Source organism: Microcaecilia unicolor, chromosome 13 (assembly GCF_901765095.1).
Source record: "Microcaecilia unicolor chromosome 13, aMicUni1.1, whole genome shotgun sequence".
Classification (NCBI taxonomy): Eukaryota; Metazoa; Chordata; class Amphibia; order Gymnophiona; family Siphonopidae; genus Microcaecilia; species Microcaecilia unicolor.
The window spans coordinates 66481757-66499897 of NC_044043.1; the positions used below are offsets into that span (position 1 = coordinate 66481757).

Consider the following 18141-nt stretch of genomic DNA (forward strand, 5'->3'; position numbering starts at 1 on the left):
ACTTGGGGATGATAAGAGTTGCTAGATAGGAAGACAGACCCATCTAAAATGCTTTAAAGGTAAGTGCAATGAGTTTAAAAATTATCAGTTCAACAGGAAGCCAGTGATTCTTTTGTAGTAAAGATGGTCAGATCTTCAAGCATGACATAATGTGTGTGGCTGATTTTTTTTTTATATGGGTCCAGTCTGGAAAAAGTTACATTTGAACTTCTGTAACTATTTTTTCACATAAAAGCATGAGTTTGGACTGTTGTATTAAAATTTGTTTGCTCTAACAGAATTCACTAAAGTCTCTTTTTTTTTTGTTTGTGGGGACTGTAGTTACCTTTTCCCAGAGATGGTCATAAATCAGGTCTTACCTGGTAATTTGTGTTCCTTTAGTCCCTCCAGCCCACCTCAGATCCTGCCCAATGTTATGCTCTGTTTTTTGTTGTTTTTTTCACAAGGTCTATTTGTATGTTTGCTTTGGTGTTTGTTTCTTCGAGGAGTTGGCTGCTCTTGTTGTTTATTCTGAATTTGATATGTAAGGGGAAGGGGGAAAAAAAGCCATATTGTAGTTTGCTTTGGTTGTAGTAGAAACAGAAGGGAGCACAGATGCAGGCTTTTCTTCCCCCCCACCACCTTGCTTGGGAAACATAATAGTAATTCTTGCAGAAACTGTATAGGATACTTATTAGCTCACTCAAGAATCAGGAGTTCTCAGTCTCCACCTACTGCTAGGTGTGGGCAACCCCTCAGTCTTCTCTGGGACAGTTAAGGGGGACTAAAGGAAAGCAAATTAGCAGGTAAGACCTAATTTCTTCTTGTAACTGGCCATCATGCTACACTTCAATGTTTCTTTCTAGCCTCCAGCTGCGCCCACATCTCTGAATAGCAACTCTTACATGAAGAAGAGGGATCCTTTATCAAGAAAATAGTGTCCCTGCCTAATGTCATCCAGCTTCAGCCCCAGAGTATTCAGTTTAATGTAAATGTTTTCATACTAGTACACAAATAGTTATCCCTAACTTCTTGGTGTGTAGAGGATGGACCTGCTGTAACTGCAGCAGCCATCCAGAATTCCATTAATGGTGCTCTTTATGAGGCTTCCTTATGGAGGACTGGAATCAAACGCCTCTCAATAACAGAATTCCTGTTTTGCTGAGCAGAAAATGTTTAAAAAGCATCAGCGGTACATCTGCTAAGTGCTTCATCATTTTGGCTTTCTGTCTGAATTGAGGGCTGCCAGCCATCATGGGGTACAGCAGCTCCTACTGCCGATTATCTTTGGATACATTATGTGCCAGCCAATTGACTTTAGTTTTCCAGCTCTCACGAAGGGCTTCATTAAACTTGATTCTGAAGTGTTTCAGGGCCTCCTCCTCTGTCTTCCCTAATGCTAAAGAATCCTAAAAGAGAAAAAAAGTTGGTTATATTTTTAGTAATTCATCAAAACCACATCTTCCCTACATGCATACACAGCAAAAACAAATATATCCAATATTGTACATCACTGCTAGGACTGAGGTTTATATACGCATCTGGACTCAGCTCAAAGTATTTGTCTCATCTCTCTCAATCTTTCTTCAGCATTTAATCTGATGTATCATTATTATTTGACAGATTACACAATACAGGAACCGATGAGAGGGAGAGCCATTTTGGATCTGGTCCTTGGGGGTGTGCAGGGCATAGTGTGAGAGGTGGTGGTGTTGGTATTGGGGCCCCTGGGAAACAGTGATCATAACATGATCAAGTTTGAGCTACTATCTGGGATGAACCCACAAAAGAAATCTACTGTAGTTGCATTTAATTTATGAAAGGGCGACTATAATGAAATGAGGAAAATGGTTAAAAAGAATTGGCTGAAAAGGTTAGGACACTAAATCAGGCATGGACGTTATTCAAAAATACCATCTTAGAAGCCCAGTCCAGATGCATTCCATGTATTTGCAAAGGTGGAAAGAAGAGAAAATTTCAGCCAGCATAGTTAAAAGGTGAAGTAAAAGATGCCATTACAGCCAAAAGATTGTCCTTCAAAGAATGGAAAAAGGACCCAAACAAAGAAAATAAGAAGCAATGTAAGCACTGGTAAGTCAGATGCAAAGCATTAATAAAGAAGGCTAAAACAGAATATGAAGAGAAACATGCCACAGCGGATAAAACTTACAGTAACAATTTTTTCAGGTACATCAGAAGCAGAAAGCCTGCAAAGGAATCCATGGGACTGTCAGATCACGAAGGAGCAAAAGGGGCACTCAGCGAGGTCAAGGCCATAGCGGAGAAACTGAATTAATTCTTTGTTTCTGTCTTTGTCCGACATAGACTATGTTTCGCTTTTCACCTTTTAGGCCCCACTGTTTGGACGCTGCTGTTTATGGGTAGGACATTTAGGCACTATGATCTTTAGGCATCAGGACATTTAAGCCCAATTCTCTTACTCTGGGCTAGATGCACTAAACTTAACGAGCGATTAACATGGGTTTTAAACTGGTGCTTGCCAGTTTAACGTGCAAGTAGTAAACCAGGACATGCACAAAAGGGCATTGTCCTATCACGGTAGCAGCTAACGAAAACGGAATGCAAATGATCCAAAGGCTATTATAATGAGCTGCACTACCATTGCAAGGCTATTATAATGAGATGCACTACCGTTTTCAGATCCCCTTACCATGGAAAACCTAATGGGAGGTCTACACCTCTCATTGGGGCAAAGGAAAGAATCAGAAGAAAAAAAAATGTCATCAGGGATATCCTTCACTCAAAAAAAAAAAAAAAAACACCCCTCTAAAAAAAGATGTTCTTTTTGGACGTCCTTCACTTACAATAATAAAAAAAACCCACTCCAAAAAAGACGTCCTTTTTGGACGTCCTTCACTCATAAGACCCCCCACTCCAAAGAAGACGTCCTTTTTGTTTTATTTATATATTTATTGCATTTATATCCCACATTTTCCCACCTCTTTGCAGGCTCAATGTGGCTTACAGTGTGTCGTTATTAGTAGATTAAAGAGATAAGTTATTTTTACATAGAAAGTAATATGATCGAATTTTAGGCAGGTAAATATAATTAGAAGATGTTACTGATAGTAAGTAAGGTGGAGATGTCATAGAAAATAGCCTGATCGAATTTCAAGCAAATAGATATGAGCGAGAACATTGTTGATTAAATGTAATACATTACAACCTACATATTTAGTTACTGCTCTTGTTGTTATGCCTTGTTGAATAGGTAGGTCTTCAGGGATTTGTGAAAGTTAGTTAGTTCATAAGTAATTTTTAAGCTGTGCGGCAATGCGTTCCATAGCTGTGTACTCAGGTAGGAGAAGTTAGACGCGTGCGTTAGTTTGTATTTTAGGCCTTTACAACTGGGGAAGTGCAGATTAAGGAATGTTCGAGATGACCTTTTGGTGTTCCTGGGCAGCAGATCTACCAGATCTGACATGTAGATTGGGGCATTTCTGTGAATGATTTTATGAACTAGAGTACATATCTTTTTTTTTTTTTTTTTTAATAATTTTTATTAAGGTACCAGAACACCAACAGCATTACATTACAACTCTTGAACGTGATGCATTCTTTGAGTGGGAGCCAGTGCAGTTTCTCCCTCAGGGGCTTAGCACTTTCATATTTTGTTTTTCCGTATATGAGTCTAGCTGCGGTGTTCTGGGTGGTTTGCAGTCTCTTGATGATTTGCTCTTTACAGCCGGCGTAAAGTGCATTGCAGTAGTCTAGGTTACTAAGCACTAGTGATTGTGTCAGGTTGCGAAAGATGGTCGTTGGGAAGAAAGGTCTTATCCTTTTTAGTTTCCACATTGAGTAGAACATCGTTTTAGTTGTATTTTTCACATGATTTTCAAGTGTAAGATTCCGATCAATGGTAACTCCAAGAATTTTCAGTGTGTCAGATACGGGAAGGGATAGTTTTGGTGTGTTTATGGTGGTGAATTTGTTCGTGTTATGTTGTGAGGTGAGTATAAGGCATTGTGTTTTTTCTGCGTTAAGTTTCAGCTGAAATGCATCCGCCCATGAATGCATGATATGAAAACCTTGGTTGATGTCATTGGTGATTTCCGTTAGATCTTGTTTGAACAGGATGTATATCGTTACGTCATCTGCATAAATGTATGGATTGAGGTTTTGACTGGATAATAATTTGGCCAAGGGTGTCATCATTAGATTGAAGAGTCGGCAAGAGGGGAGAACCTTGTGGAACTCCACATTCCGGTATCCATGTGTCTGAGGTGGCAGAGTTAGATATCACTTGGCAGGATCGTGTGGTTAGGAAGCCTTTGAACCACTTGAGGACGCTACCTCCAATTCCAAAGTATTCAAGGATATGTAGTAATATTCCATGATCAACCATATCGAAAGCACTGGACATATCGAATTGTAGGAGAAGTAGGTTGTAACCAGTTGTGATCAATTGTTTAAATTTAGCCATGAGAGTAACTAATACTGTTTCGGTGCTGTGGTTAGACCGGAATCCTGATTGAGAGTTGTGCAGTATGGAGAATTTATTTAAGTAGTCTGTGATTTGGTTGGTCACTATTCCTTCTGTTAATTTGGCTATAAAAGATTATATGATCACATAAGCCAGGAACATTCAGGAAACTATGGCAAAATCCTTCCCTAGGACAGTGCTTCCCAATCCCTTTGCAGCTGTGATGTCATGATTTCAGCAAAAAAAAAAAAAAAGTGACCCTCCCTGGAAGTGCAGAATAATGATATATCTCTAGGGAGCACACCTGGGTTGTTTCCCTATTTAGGGTCCCAACTCACAATTTGGGAAGCTTTGGGCTAGGATATCTCTGTTCTAACTAGAGGTTTCAATACCCTAATAAGAAGACTTCAAATGCAACACCAATCAGCCTTCTTAGACATATCATGAGAGTGTATCCTTCTCCAGCTTCCTGCCCCTGACACCTACCAACCAGCCACAACCCATGCTATGATGAGAATTACCCACATATAGGATCTATCTATCCATAAAATAATCAAAGTTGAAGCTGTTTTTTCTCTGTTTCTGACTGGATTTATGCCCTGGACCTAGAGCTTAGCAAATTGTACAACTAGTGCCAAAGTATGAATACAGTCCTATAAAGCTGTCCTTCAAACTGGCAGGATCTACATATAGGCCATTATTAACAAGAGAAGCCCTTTGCCTATCCTCTCGTTATAGAAGCGTTCAATCCCCCTAGTGGGTTCCTCTTAATACACAAGGAGAGACAAGCTTCTACCATATCTCAATGTCAATCACCTTCAGTCCCCTGAGGCAGCGATTGCTGTACAATTTAATGGATGCTGAAGGACCTGTCATCCAAACGAATACATGCTACACCCTGACAACAGCCCTGCAAGCTCCTAAGAGAGGCATCAGCACTGTTGGGCTGAAACCGGGAGGAAGCACAGCTGTGGTGTCGGAAAGAACAGAACTCAAGCTAGGAGAAAAACTAGAAGAGAGAATCAGGCTTAAATATCCTTGCACCTATGATCACAGTATGTAAATGTCCTGGTGCCTAAACAATGAGGCCTAAAAAGGTCCTGGTGCCTAAACAATGAGGCCTAAAAGGCAGCACCTAAATGTCATTTACCTGGTACTAATTTATCAGCCTATTTTAAGAGCACCAGTGAATGCTGTTCTTCACTGATTATATCACTTACTCTATCCCAATTTATTTCCAGAACAGATTCATGCTTCCTGCCTCTTTCTCCCCTCCCTAACTGTTAATGACTACACAGCTTTACCTTGAGGTATTGGATGTCCTTGGAGCAGCTGAGCTCTGGTAACCCAGCAGCTTTCATCAGTACAAACAGATGAAGGAAGAGGGTTCCATTCAGTCGAAGGACAGTGTACGCCTTCTCACAGTATTTTCGGAACCTGTCATGAAAAACAAAGCAGCCCATAATGGTTTAGTGCTGGTCTAATGCTGTGAGCTCTCTGGGACCTCTGATCTGCACATACACTGATATGGGGTAGAGTTTCATAGACTCCTAGGTAATGCAACTGCAGTTTTCCCTGTTACAATCAGAAAGCAGGACATGATATAGCAGTACCAACACTCACCAGGGGCGTAGCTACGGGTGGGCCTGGATGGGCCCAGGCCCACCCAGTTTTGTCTCAGGCCCATCCTCACCTTCTCCCACCCACGCCATAGCGCTGCCTCCTCTCCTGCACTTCACAGTCTCTGTCTCCCACCCTCGCGGCAGCGCTTTCAATTTGCTATCAGCGCTGCCTGCCTGACAGCTGACAGACGCAGCGCGACGTCCTCCTGCTCCGGGGCCTTCCCTCGCGTTGATTCAACTTCCTGTTTACGCAGGGCGGATTGCACGCGGCAGAAGGAAGGTCCCGGAGCAGGATGTCATTGCGCCGCATCTGTCAGCTGTCAGGCAGGCAGCACCGATAGAGCGCTGCCGCGGGGGTGGGAGACGGAGACCATGAAGTGCAGGAGAGGAGGCAGCGCCACGGTGGGAGAAGGTGAGTGGAGGCAGTGCCGATAACTGTAAATGTGCTGGACCGTGTGTGTGTGTGTGGGGGGGGGGGGGTTGTAGTGCCCACCCATCCAACCCGCTGGCCCACCCAAAAATTGTCTTCTGGCTACGCCACTGACACTCACCTTTCAAACTTCTCGCTGTTGTTGGTTTTTCCTTGCTGGATGACATGTACAAAGTCATAAGTCAAAATAAAAGGTACTCGTTCTCTGTTGATACCAAACTTGGTCTTAAAATTGCCCAAGAAATGTCCAAAATCAATGTGAAAGAGCTGGAAAAAGAAAAAAAAAATCTTGAACCGTGGTCACTAATTTTTCACTTGTTTTGTATACTGCTTTTACTCCATACTCTACAACTTTCATTAAAAGACACCATCTTAAAGAGATATTTGAAGTTTTCTGAAACTGAAATTTCTCCAACAAGCAAGACAAATCAGCCACCTAAGTAGGATGTCATCTCACAGTGCCAACATGGATTGGTTCTCTCAGAACTCAGAAACATCTAACTCTGTCCAAACAGGCACAGGAGTTCCCAAGCCATGCACCAGTCTTTTCTCTGCTACCACTCAGATGTGCAAAACAAGAAAGAAGAAGATAGAAAAGTTAAAGATCAAGACTGAGAGTCAGCAATATCTTCATGCCTCTGAGATTCAAGCACTGTCCCTGTGAGCAGAAAATGGTGGCTACAGCAAGTACTACAAATGCCTTAGCCCTGCTCAGGACATGGTAAATTGTCTGCACTGTGGACAAATGTTACTTGGAGTGATGAAACAGCTGTAAAAGCTGGGACAACATCAGAAGCATAAGATATTCAGCCCCCATTGAGGAAGTTCTTCATCCAGGAGCAAATTTGGAGTGTACAAAGCATGTCTCACAGAAGGGCCCCCTCCCCCCAAAAAGGAGGCCTATGTCGGACCCCAGCTATCCAGAGACCCAAAGGTGCTTTGACCACTAATGGGGCAGATACTCTTTTGTGCACACCCAGAAAGAACCCTCATTCTTAGTCTGTGTCACCAGGGTAAAAGGACTTTGCTTTGAGGATGAGCCCTGAGCATGGGAAGTAGGAACAGATCCAATTGCCACAGCCAACTGCACAGACACCATTGGCATAAAGGACAAAAAATATGATGCACCATTCAGTGCAGAACCTGCTATATCAGACTTTATTTTTGTTACATTTGTACCCCATGCTTTCCCACTCATGGCAGGCTCAATGCGGCTTACATATTATATACAGGTACCTGAATTGGGAATTGAACTCAGTTCCCCAGGACCAGAGTCCACCACCCTAACCACTAGGCCACTCCTCCTCCTTCAGTACTGGAGGCCTCAATCCAGACATCCACACAGCCTTCTGCCTCAATTATAAACTACAAGATGGATGGTCCTCCTTCAGGGTGTTTCATCAAGATTAACATGCCTGCATGTGTTTCAGGATTTGATCTACCAAGATTGTTTAAAAACATGCCTACTCCAGTACTGAAGTCACAGACGACAGTGCCAACTCTGGAAAGATTCAGGACTCCTTCCTCTTCCTGAAAGATGCCATAGGTGCAGTCACCACCTCAATGGCAACAGCCCCAGAAGACAGCAGACTCTCCACTGTCTGTTGTCCCTGGGCAGTACCCAGAAAGTAGGCACACTCCTGTGCCTCTGTACTTGGAAGATGAATAAGGACATCTTGACTTTTCTGACAGACAGGTGGTCCAATCGTGGAGGATATCTACAAGATAACCTGGAGGTGGAAAACTCTGTTGGCCTGACCTCAACAGCATCCTCTCTGCCAAGAAGTACCTCCCACCAGAGGACCTCTCATTCCCCAAGGTCCTATTGAAAATGTCCAAACTGACACTTCTTGTGATCTTGGACAAGTCACATGAAGGGCAATTCTATAACCTAGGCACCCATATTTACATGTGCATTAAGCATGTAAATGTTTAGAATACTAGCCTATGTTCGCATATAGCTGAGAAGTGCTAGCAGGGTGCCTATACACTATTCTGTATATATGTGACTATCTTACATAACTCATACATGCAAGGAGGAGTATACACATGGGCTGGACATAGGGAGGGTTCCCACTTATGCATGTTACTTACAAAAGGAGAAATTTGGATGTAACTATTCATTTCCTTTCTTTGAGCTCTGCCAGACCAGTCCAGATGAGGATGAGTGGGTTATGTCCACCTGCCAACAGATGGAGCCACAGAAAAACAGATCAGAGTTGACTTCACTCCCCTTATAGGGGGCTGGTGCTGCCTTCAGCTTGTCGGTATCCTATATCAAAGCTAAGACTACTGAAGGCAATTCTTATGTTTTGGGTTTCCAATTCACTCCCAAAGCCAAACCTAGTGCAGTCAAAATCATCAGTTCATGGTCACTAACCCAGAAATGAGAACTCCATCCACCAAGGAAACAATTACAGCATAGTTTTGTCAGATCAAGAACCCCTGAATGGTCTGGCAGGACTTAAAAGGAAATTAACAGGCAAATTCAAATTTCTCCTTCCTTGCTAGGCACAGAGATAATCTTTCCTTTAACAATCACTCAAAGAGATCAACCTCTGCCCCAAGACTGAAAAGATGCTACCCTGCAAGGCTTGATAGAAAGGGAGGACTGAGCCCTCAGGGTTAAATCCAGGTTTCAAATAGCAGTCTCTGAAGGAGAGTATGCCATCTGCAAGAGTAGGAGCCTAGACTTGGTGGGAGTCCATCAGGACCACCATCACCACTTCAGCTACTCTCCCAGCCTATTAGATTCAGCTCTATAGTGCAAAATAACCATTGAGAGAACTTCCAATCCATTTCCTGCCAGAGACACCTTTGCAACTCATCTGTCTAGGCTCCTTCTAATCTCCCTAGTGACCCTGGGCTAATGGAAGTCACTCTGAAATAAGTCTGAATCAAAAGAGACACATATGGGTCTGAGAACAAAGTACAACATACAAATCCACCACCTAGGAGCCTAGGACCTGCAAAAACAGGGCATCTGGGAACTGGGAGTGAGGTCTTGAGCCCCTAATGTCCAAGACCACAAGACCACATTGTCTTAGGGCTCTGCTATACTCCAGGAACTAAGAAGGCCAAAATTGTTTTTCAGGATAATTATCAGAATAGGGTTTCCACACCTGTTGAACTTTCCGGTGCTGTCTTAGTCCGAAATTGCCAGACACAGTATAGATGTCTGCATTTGTTACCCCTTGACCAACAAGTAACTGGGGCCACAGTTATCACAGGGAGAGAACCTAATTATGGTTATAAATAAAGACAGCCCTCCTATGTGACCCAACACCTTATTTGCCTCTTCCCCACAAGAGAATACAAAACCCTTGGCCTTGGCCACTGTAAGGCTAGAATCAAGTACCACAGCCTAAGGAGAACTAACCTCCAGCTGTCAAATGTATCAGAAAACATATGGGGAGAGGGGGCCTATGACACCCAGAAATATAGAATTCTCCTACAGGTTAACATCTCTCTTGGCCCATCCAAGAGCTACCTGGAGATCAAGCCATAGAAAATAAGGGTCACCAGCTTCTCACTCCCAAATAACCTCTCTACTGAGTCAATATCACTTTCTGAGGGGACAATCTCCCTCTATCTGCTGAACTGGCTATCTTCTCCTTTTGCCACAGTAAGTGGAATACTCTAGCACCCCAAATGTTGCTAAAATTAACCTGTGGTCTCTTCCATGCAGGGACAAAGATTAGGAATAGGAAGGGCTCAAAGCAGAGCCTGAAGGCGTTGTCGAAGCAGGACCACTGAGTAAATGTTTTTCTTCTTTCTTTTTTTTTTTTTTTTGTTAATTACTCTCAGGCTGCAGCAATTTTTAGTACATCACAAGCCTAACCAGGCTTTAAAGGCACTCTGGGAAGTTTCACTTTTCCAGGGGCAGAGCACAGCCTACAGAACTGGCTCTATTGTTCCCCTAGCTGGGAAGAGGTGGGGAGGAGTGACGAACTCTGACATGTGTGATGCCACCTGCTGAAATATTAACTCAGTAGAGAACTGGAACTGTACAGGCTCTACCATCCCTAAGGATAGATATGTAGCCTTCATGAATGTCCCCATATCTCTATCAGAGGGAAAGAGGACATTACAGCATGCTGGGCCCTTTCTTCTGTATTTTTGGCATAAAGCGGTAATAAAAAGATCAGTAATACCATCAAAATAAGCGTACTGACCAGGTCTTACTCCACATACACCACACAGGCCACAGCTCAATCTGGGGAACCTCTCTAGCCTTGCTTTTAAGAACATAAGAATAGACATACTGGGCAGACCAATGGTCCATCTAGCCCTGCAGCCAATTCCAGCAGTGGCCAATTCAGGTCACAAGTACCTGACAGAATCCCAAATAGTAGCAAGATTAATGCTACTGAGTAGCAGCCTCTTGCACCTTATCGCCAAACCTCCACAGATCACACCTGCCTAACTGGCAACTGGAAGCAAGTAGAGGGAAAGAGAGGGGGAGTATGATCACTTCAGACCCCCTGCCTAGGTCTCAATTTCACACAGCTTTATAGCAAACCAGAAGGCAAGCTAGGAAGAGGATTCACTGAAGGCACTCAAGAACTTACCTCTTGCCCCCTCCCAAAAGTAGAGGAAGAAGACAGTAAGCACAGCAACCACAACCCCCACAAGCATCCACCAATCCTAGCCCTCTAGTCTGTTACTTCCCAAGGAAGAGGGGAGGGGATCAATCCCAAAGGAGTGTTGCCTGCAGTGCCTCCAGACATCTGGGCCTGTGGCTTATTCTTGTTACACTATCTGCTGGAGCCAGAGAAATACTGAGGAACTGAAGGTAGCATCAGCCCCCTGTAAGGCATGTGAAGTCAGCTATGAGCTGTTTTTCTCTGGCTCCATCTGCTGCCAGGGTGACAAACTCACTCATCTGCACTGGTCTGAAACTTCAACACCCTCTCTTGTCTGCCAGTGTCCAGGAAACCAGATTTAAAATATTAAATCCAATACATGCAGGTTTACCACTCAGCAGATGCCTCACCACTTGATGATGGTTGGGTCTATAAGAAGTCCAAAATGTACTCCAACGCTTCTTCCCCTCCCCCAGGAAGGAACCCAAAACTGGAGTTGGTGGGGTAAAAGACCTTCCAAACAATAATACTCAGTACCAACATCATCTCCCACCAACAATGGACCTCTACCTGGAGCAATATATGCAGAAGAAAATGAGCTTTGCAAACTCACTTGTTGAGTGAAACCAGGAGTCCTTTCAGCAACAGACTGCAAATGCTGAGGACTATCAGAACAGTTTAACCCTAGCTCTCTGGTCTGTTACTTCCCAAGGAAGGGAGGGGGGGGGGGAGGGATCAATCCCAAAGGACCATTGCCAGCAGTGCCTCCAGAGTGGAACCTGGGCCTGTGGCCTACTCTTGTTGCACTATCTGCTGGACCCAGAGAAATACTGAGGAACACAAGATAGCAATAGCCTCCTATAAGGAACTGAAGGTAGGCATCAGCACCCTATAAGGCCTCTACTCCAGATATGTCTTATTTCCAAAGAAGTCAAGAGAGACCAATTTTGGACCTGAGTTACCTCAATGAATTCCTTGTAAAAGAGAAATTCAAGATAAACTCCGAGCCACAATTCTTTCATTGCTACAAGCTAGCAAGGCACAAATGTTTGGGGACTATAAAAGGCACCATCATTCCATCAATTACAGAGTAATGCATTCTTACAATAGCACAAGCAGTAAAAATCTGAAAAGACTAAGATCATTCTTCACAAACCCTGGCTTAGGCATGAGATCCATTAGTGTGCAAAACTAACCCATTTGGAGTCATTGCCCAGTGCTGTTAAATGTGTATATTTTTGATACTGTTATCAAGCCATGTGAATGATCACTGTATATACATATATAGATGAATACTTCAACAATAGTATACTTCAGACCATCAGAGGTAGAATTTTCATTCGCTGGTAGTACATCGTGTGACCTCCACCTCTGATGGTCTGAAGTATACTATTGTTGAAGTATTCATTTATATATGTATATACAGTGATCATTCATATGGCTTTATAATATTATACAACAGTGGCGTTCCTAGGGGGGCTGACACCCGGGGCGGATCACCGATGCGCCCCGCCCCCGGGTGCAGCGCCCCTCCGGCGAAAGAACCCCCCCCAGGTGCACGCCACTGGGGGGGGGGGGGTGCCGCGTGCCTGCTGGCTCTTCGTTTTCATGCTCCCTCTGCCCCGGAACAGGAAGTAACCTGTTCCGTGGCAAAGGGAGCATGAAAACGAAGAGCCGACAGGCGCGCGGCACCCCCCCCAGCAGCGTGCACCCGGGGCGGACCGCCTCCACCTTGGTACGCCACTGTTATACAATTATGATCACTAACTACTGATTCTATTTCAAGTAGGCATTATATGGTTACTTATTTTTGATACTGTGCCATGGTAGTCCTATTATTAGGTTTCAATTTGCTGTTTTCAAGTTTACCTCATTTATTGTATTTGTATTTATATTTGGTCATTTTATTATCGTTGTGCTGTTAACAAGATTGTAAGTTTTATGTTAATCTGTACCCTGCCTTGGGTGAATCTCTTCATAAAAGGTAGTTAATAAATCCCAATAAATAAATAAAGCAGGAATGTAGTCCAGTGTCCACATCTTTACATCTCAGTAAACGGACAGTGATTCTGGCCAGGCTGTTCTGCAGAATTTACTTAATTCAATTCCCCCTCCTGTCAGTGTCTGCCTGGCTTCTACCTGCAGCTCTGAAAGTCATCACTTGTGTGGGTAATTCATCTTATTTGTCAATGGAGCCATTTAACTTGCTTAACTCTTAACAGAGGCTCTCCTTATTAACTCAGCAGGGCTTACTGTTTTAGTACCTTCTTAAACTCTCTATGGGAGGGGACAGGGGTAGAGGAGTGGTTGGGATGAAAACTTCATTAAATAAAATCTTGTTATTCCTCTTGTTAACATAAGGTGAGGCAGTAAGCTATTGTTACCTTTTTGGATCATGTGTTTTGAGACTTTGACACGTTGTACTTGTACTTATCAGTTTTACCAAAAAAACAAAACAAACAGGGGCTCTCCTTAAACAGCAAGATAAATCATGCACACATACCCACTCACTTTCCCTGTTCTGGTACAAGATTGAGGCACATGGGCTGGAAAGGAGCAGAGTTGGAACTGCTGTGCATGCTGAGAAATTTTTAGATCTTTCTGCAGTCTTAATAATGCTGGTCTATGTTGGCAAGGTTGAATGAGATCACCCCACTTGTGTTTCTGATTTTACAGGTAATCAATAGAAATAAAACATGGAAAAGAAAATAAGATGATACCTTTTTTTATTGGACATAACTTAATACATTTCTTGATTAGCTTTCGAAGGTTGCCCTCCTTCGTCAGATCGGATTTTACAGGTAAGCAACTGCGCTTTCTTTTCACAGGGGGAATTTCAGCACCAGTTACTCAGTTCCTTACACCCTTGAAGCATGACCTGAGATTGCTGACGTGCAGAATTCAGGACTGATGTCTGTGCACAAACTGTGCAGTCATTAACGCACAGCCTCCCACCCCACCCAGCCCCATGAGCTTTTGTATTGTACCTGCTCAGGAAGCAAAGCAAATCCTACTGAGTGACCAAAGACTCCAGAGCATCAGCTGAGACCTCAAAACAGTATGGCTATAGGCCAGAATTAAACTGGAAGTTTTCAAAAGGGAAGAAAAGAGAGAAAGGTGAAGTTTTTTTTTTAATTTTTTTGCAGCCAAATAGCAAATGCTAAAATTGATCTTAGTCTCTGCCATTTTACAGAAGCAGAAGTTAGCAATTAGCTGTAAAGTCAGCTTCCCCACTCAAATGTGCTCTAAGCAGACAAAAAGGTTTATTGAGATTTAATATACCACTTCCTGCAAACATTACAGAGCAATTAAAATCCACAAAGCAAATTCTGCACTGAAGACTGAACAACTAGAAAAGAGATAGGGAAAACCTCGGGTGGTGACTGCAGGCATATTATAATCCTATACAAAACTGGGGGAAAAATTGTCTATGCCCCTCTCCAGTCTTTGACAACTACATACCTGCCCGGTTTCACGAATCATGATATTGTCACTGTGGCGGTCCCCAATCCCCAGCACGTATGTTGCTACACAGTATCCAGCACAAGAGAGGGTGAATTCCTCAATAGCTCGATCCAGAGCATCCCTGAGGTAAGTAACAGTACAGTACTAAGATTACATGCAAGAACTGGGAGTAAAAGAAGTATTAACATTTCATTTAGGCAGATTTTATATGTCATTCATTTACATCATATTGCCCCAAAGTGGAATACAGCCATCATAAAACCAAGGGGCGTAGCCAGACAAAAGACTTTGGGTGGGCCTAGGCAAGAATTGGGTGGGCACCAAGTGTTCTACCCCCCCCCCCCCAAGAAAATGATCTGAGCTGGTGGGAAAATGCTTCTTTCCACCTTGGCAGCAGGCATGCAATGAAAACTGAGCGTGCGCAGGTGCCAGTGTCATGGAGAGTAGCGTAATCTTCAGCTGGTGGAGCTTGGGATTCCCACCAGTTACCACTAAACATGTGCTGCTGTTGGGTGGGCCTGAGCCATAAATGGGTGGGCCCTGGCCCACCCAAGGCCACCTGTGGCTACGCCACTGCATAAAACATGATGTAGAATAAACACAGCAGGGTCAATATTGAAAACAACTTAACCAGCCAGAAATGGCTTCTGGACAGTTATATCACTTGTTTGGAGCTAAGCGGTCATACTTGGCAGCATTTAACTGGTTAGTTAAGTGCTGCTGAAAATACCCAGTTAACACCCAAGTCAAAACCAGCTATTTGGGGGGTGTTCTAGGGGCAGAGTCAGCACTTGACTGGTTAAGTACTGATTTTCAGCACTTAACCGACCAAGGTAACCACATAAATGTCAGTCCTATCTTTATGAGGCTTACCATAGCTGGTTAAGTGCTAAATCGCACTTAACCAGCTATGATTTGGCCGGCTCCATAAACCTGGAAATTCAACACAAATTTCCAGGTAGAATGTCGGTAGTGCTCAGCAAAATATCGATCCCAGCAGTTTTAACTACATAACACACAAAATCTAAATTAGACAGTACTTACAAATGGGATCTCAGTTTACCCATGTTCCTCCCCCACCCCTTGCCAGGACAATTCCATCCCCCTACCATTCACACAGAATCTCTTCCTTCCCCTACTCCACAGTTCACGGGAACCTTGCTTCTACTGGGTAGGACCACATCTTCTCCCCACCCCCCTCATTAGACCAATTTCTTCCTCTGCTACACCTTGCGGGACATATTTCCCCCCTACCACCACACACATGTCTTCTCCAATTATATATCATGGAACTTCTAACTTACCCAAATGTTGCAACCAAACCCTAGCCACTTTTTCCCTCCCCTCCCTACCCCCATATCCCTCTTTTCCTGGCTTTCATATCATGTGACAACAGCCCTCCCCGCACATGCGTATATACAGAACATAAACTTTACTTACCCAGGATTTTTCGATTTGAGCCAGTTGAGGAGTGCATCCTTGTTGAATGCTGCAGTGGCTGCCATGTTACTTTTGTTGAGCTGGATATTGGCAATAGTATCTGAGTGCCCAACTATTTCAATAAGTCCTGTCTTGTCTCCAGTTGAGAGACATCCATATGGAGTCATTCTGTGGTAAGAAGAATCTCAGGGTTAGGCAGGATGGGCCACAAGAATGATTCGTCCCAAAGTGAGCACTTGTCATTGAACCTGGCTTCAATCCCACTGTATAATTCCAGCCTTCTGCTGCTCCCAGAAGTTACAGTGACAGAATCTTATGAATTCTCAATCAGCCTGAGTACGTTCAGTCTTATACAGATACACTGACTTATGGACATAGTTTCACTGATCACAAACTGTAGAGTTGGAAGGCATAAGTTACAGTGGTTCCAGTGATTGTTAAGGCTAGCTCCAGGTAGCTCACCTAAGATCCAGGCCCTCCTGTTTCCAAAGAATGTCCATCAGATGAATCATCTGTAGCGTCAACATGTCCTGTCGAAGATCTGCTCCAGTGTCACAAAACACACAATGTATTAACAAACCTCCCATTTGCTTACAGTGACACATGTCAATCTCAACGTCAATGTGTGTGTGTGTTCAATGTACTAATATACAAACCATATGTATGTACCAGCAAACTATAGTAGAGGATGCCACAAACGATGACCAGGGCCGGTCTTAGGGCGAGGCGGCCGCATAGGGCCCCGCGCTCAAGGGGGCCCCGCGCGGCGCGCCTGGGGTCGCCCCGCCTGCCGCTCGATTGCTCTTCAGTAAAAAAATTGAGAAGCGCCGAGTAGCAGGCAGCGCCTTGTGTCTGCCCTGCTACAAATCTCCTGCACATCGTCGGGCCGGCCTTTCCGCATTAAGTCCCGCCCTCCTCTGAGGTAACAGGCTCTTCCCGCATTAAGTCCCGCCCTCCTCTGAGGTAATAGGCTCTTCCCGCATTAAGTCCCGCCCTCATCTGAGGTAATAGGCTATTACCTCAGAGGAGGGCGGGACTTAATGCGGGAAGAGCCTCTTACCTCAGAGGAGGGCGGGACTTAATGCGGAAAGGCCGGCCCGACGATGTGCAGGAGATTTGTAGCAGGGCAGACATGAGGCGCTGCCTGCTACTCGGCGCTTCTCAATTTTTTTTTTAAAGTTAGTGGGTGCAGCAGAACAGAGTTCTTAGGTGGGTGGGGTCGGGGGGGGGACTCAGATGGGAGAAGGGGGCTGGAACTGGGGTTTGAGAAGGGGCCATATGGGAAATGGGGGCCATGCATGGGGCTGGTGGGAGAATGGTTCTGGGGCTGAAAAGGGTGGTTCTAATACAAGGCATGTGGATGAAGGGGGCTGGAACTGGGGGCTGAAAAGGAGGGTAGGTGGGATAAGGGGGCTAGTACTGGGACTGGAGGCGGAAAAGGGGCAGGGGCTGAAACTGTGGGTACTGGGGGCTGAAAAGGAGATAGGGAGAAGTGGCTGGGGCTGAAGCTTGGGACTGGTGAGAGAAAAGGGCTGGGGACTGGGGTTGAAACTGGGGGCTGAAAAGGGGACAGGGAGGAGTGGTTGGGGGCTGAAGCTCGGGACTGGTGGGAGAAAAGGGCTGGGGCTGAAACGGGGGACTGGTGGGCTAGTGGGGCTGGAACTGGGGGCTGAAAAAAGGGGCAGAGAGAGGGGCAGATCCTAGATGGAAGGGGGGAGCGAGAGGGAGGGCAGACCCGGATGGATGGGAGAGGGAGGGCAAATGGTGGATTGAAGGGGCAGAGAGAAGGGGAAGACAGTGGATGGAAGGGATAGAAAGGGCAGACAGTGAATGGAAGGGGCAGAGATAGAGGGCAGATGTGCACGGAAGGGGCAGGGAGAGAGGGCAGACATTGGATGGAGGGGACAGCAGAGAGGGCAGACACTGGATGGCAGAGAGAGAGTGAAGACAGATGCTGGATGGAAGACAGTGAAAAGAAGATGAGGAAAGCAGAAACCAGAGACGACAAACTGTAAATAAAATATATATTTTTATTTTTTTGCTTTAGGATATTAGTATTGTAGCTGTGTTAATAAATGTTTATAATGGAACATGTAAATAAGGTAATCTTTTTATTGGACTAATTTTAATACATTTTGACAAACTTTCAGAGAACAAAGCCCCCTTCCTCAGGTC

The 18141-nt window shown here is 44.4% G+C and overlaps 1 protein-coding gene across 1 annotated transcript in view; it reads right to left on the bottom strand.

Annotated features, from left to right (window-relative positions):
* Positions 1 to 277: 277 nt before the first annotated feature.
* PIK3CD (phosphatidylinositol-4,5-bisphosphate 3-kinase catalytic subunit delta) overlaps positions 278 to 18141 on the bottom strand; it is a 94479-nt gene continuing 76615 nt past the window's right edge. Inside the window, exons 18-23 of the mRNA XM_030222494.1 lie at positions 16429 to 16507; positions 15967 to 16134; positions 14524 to 14647; positions 6597 to 6742; positions 5728 to 5860; positions 278 to 1388 (exon numbers count right to left, since the gene is read on the bottom strand). Of these exons, the coding sequence (XP_030078354.1) occupies positions 1251 to 1388; positions 5728 to 5860; positions 6597 to 6742; positions 14524 to 14647; positions 15967 to 16134; positions 16429 to 16507 (788 nt within the window). The 3' untranslated portion in view covers positions 278 to 1250. The remainder of the gene's footprint in view (positions 1389 to 5727; positions 5861 to 6596; positions 6743 to 14523; positions 14648 to 15966; positions 16135 to 16428; positions 16508 to 18141) is intronic.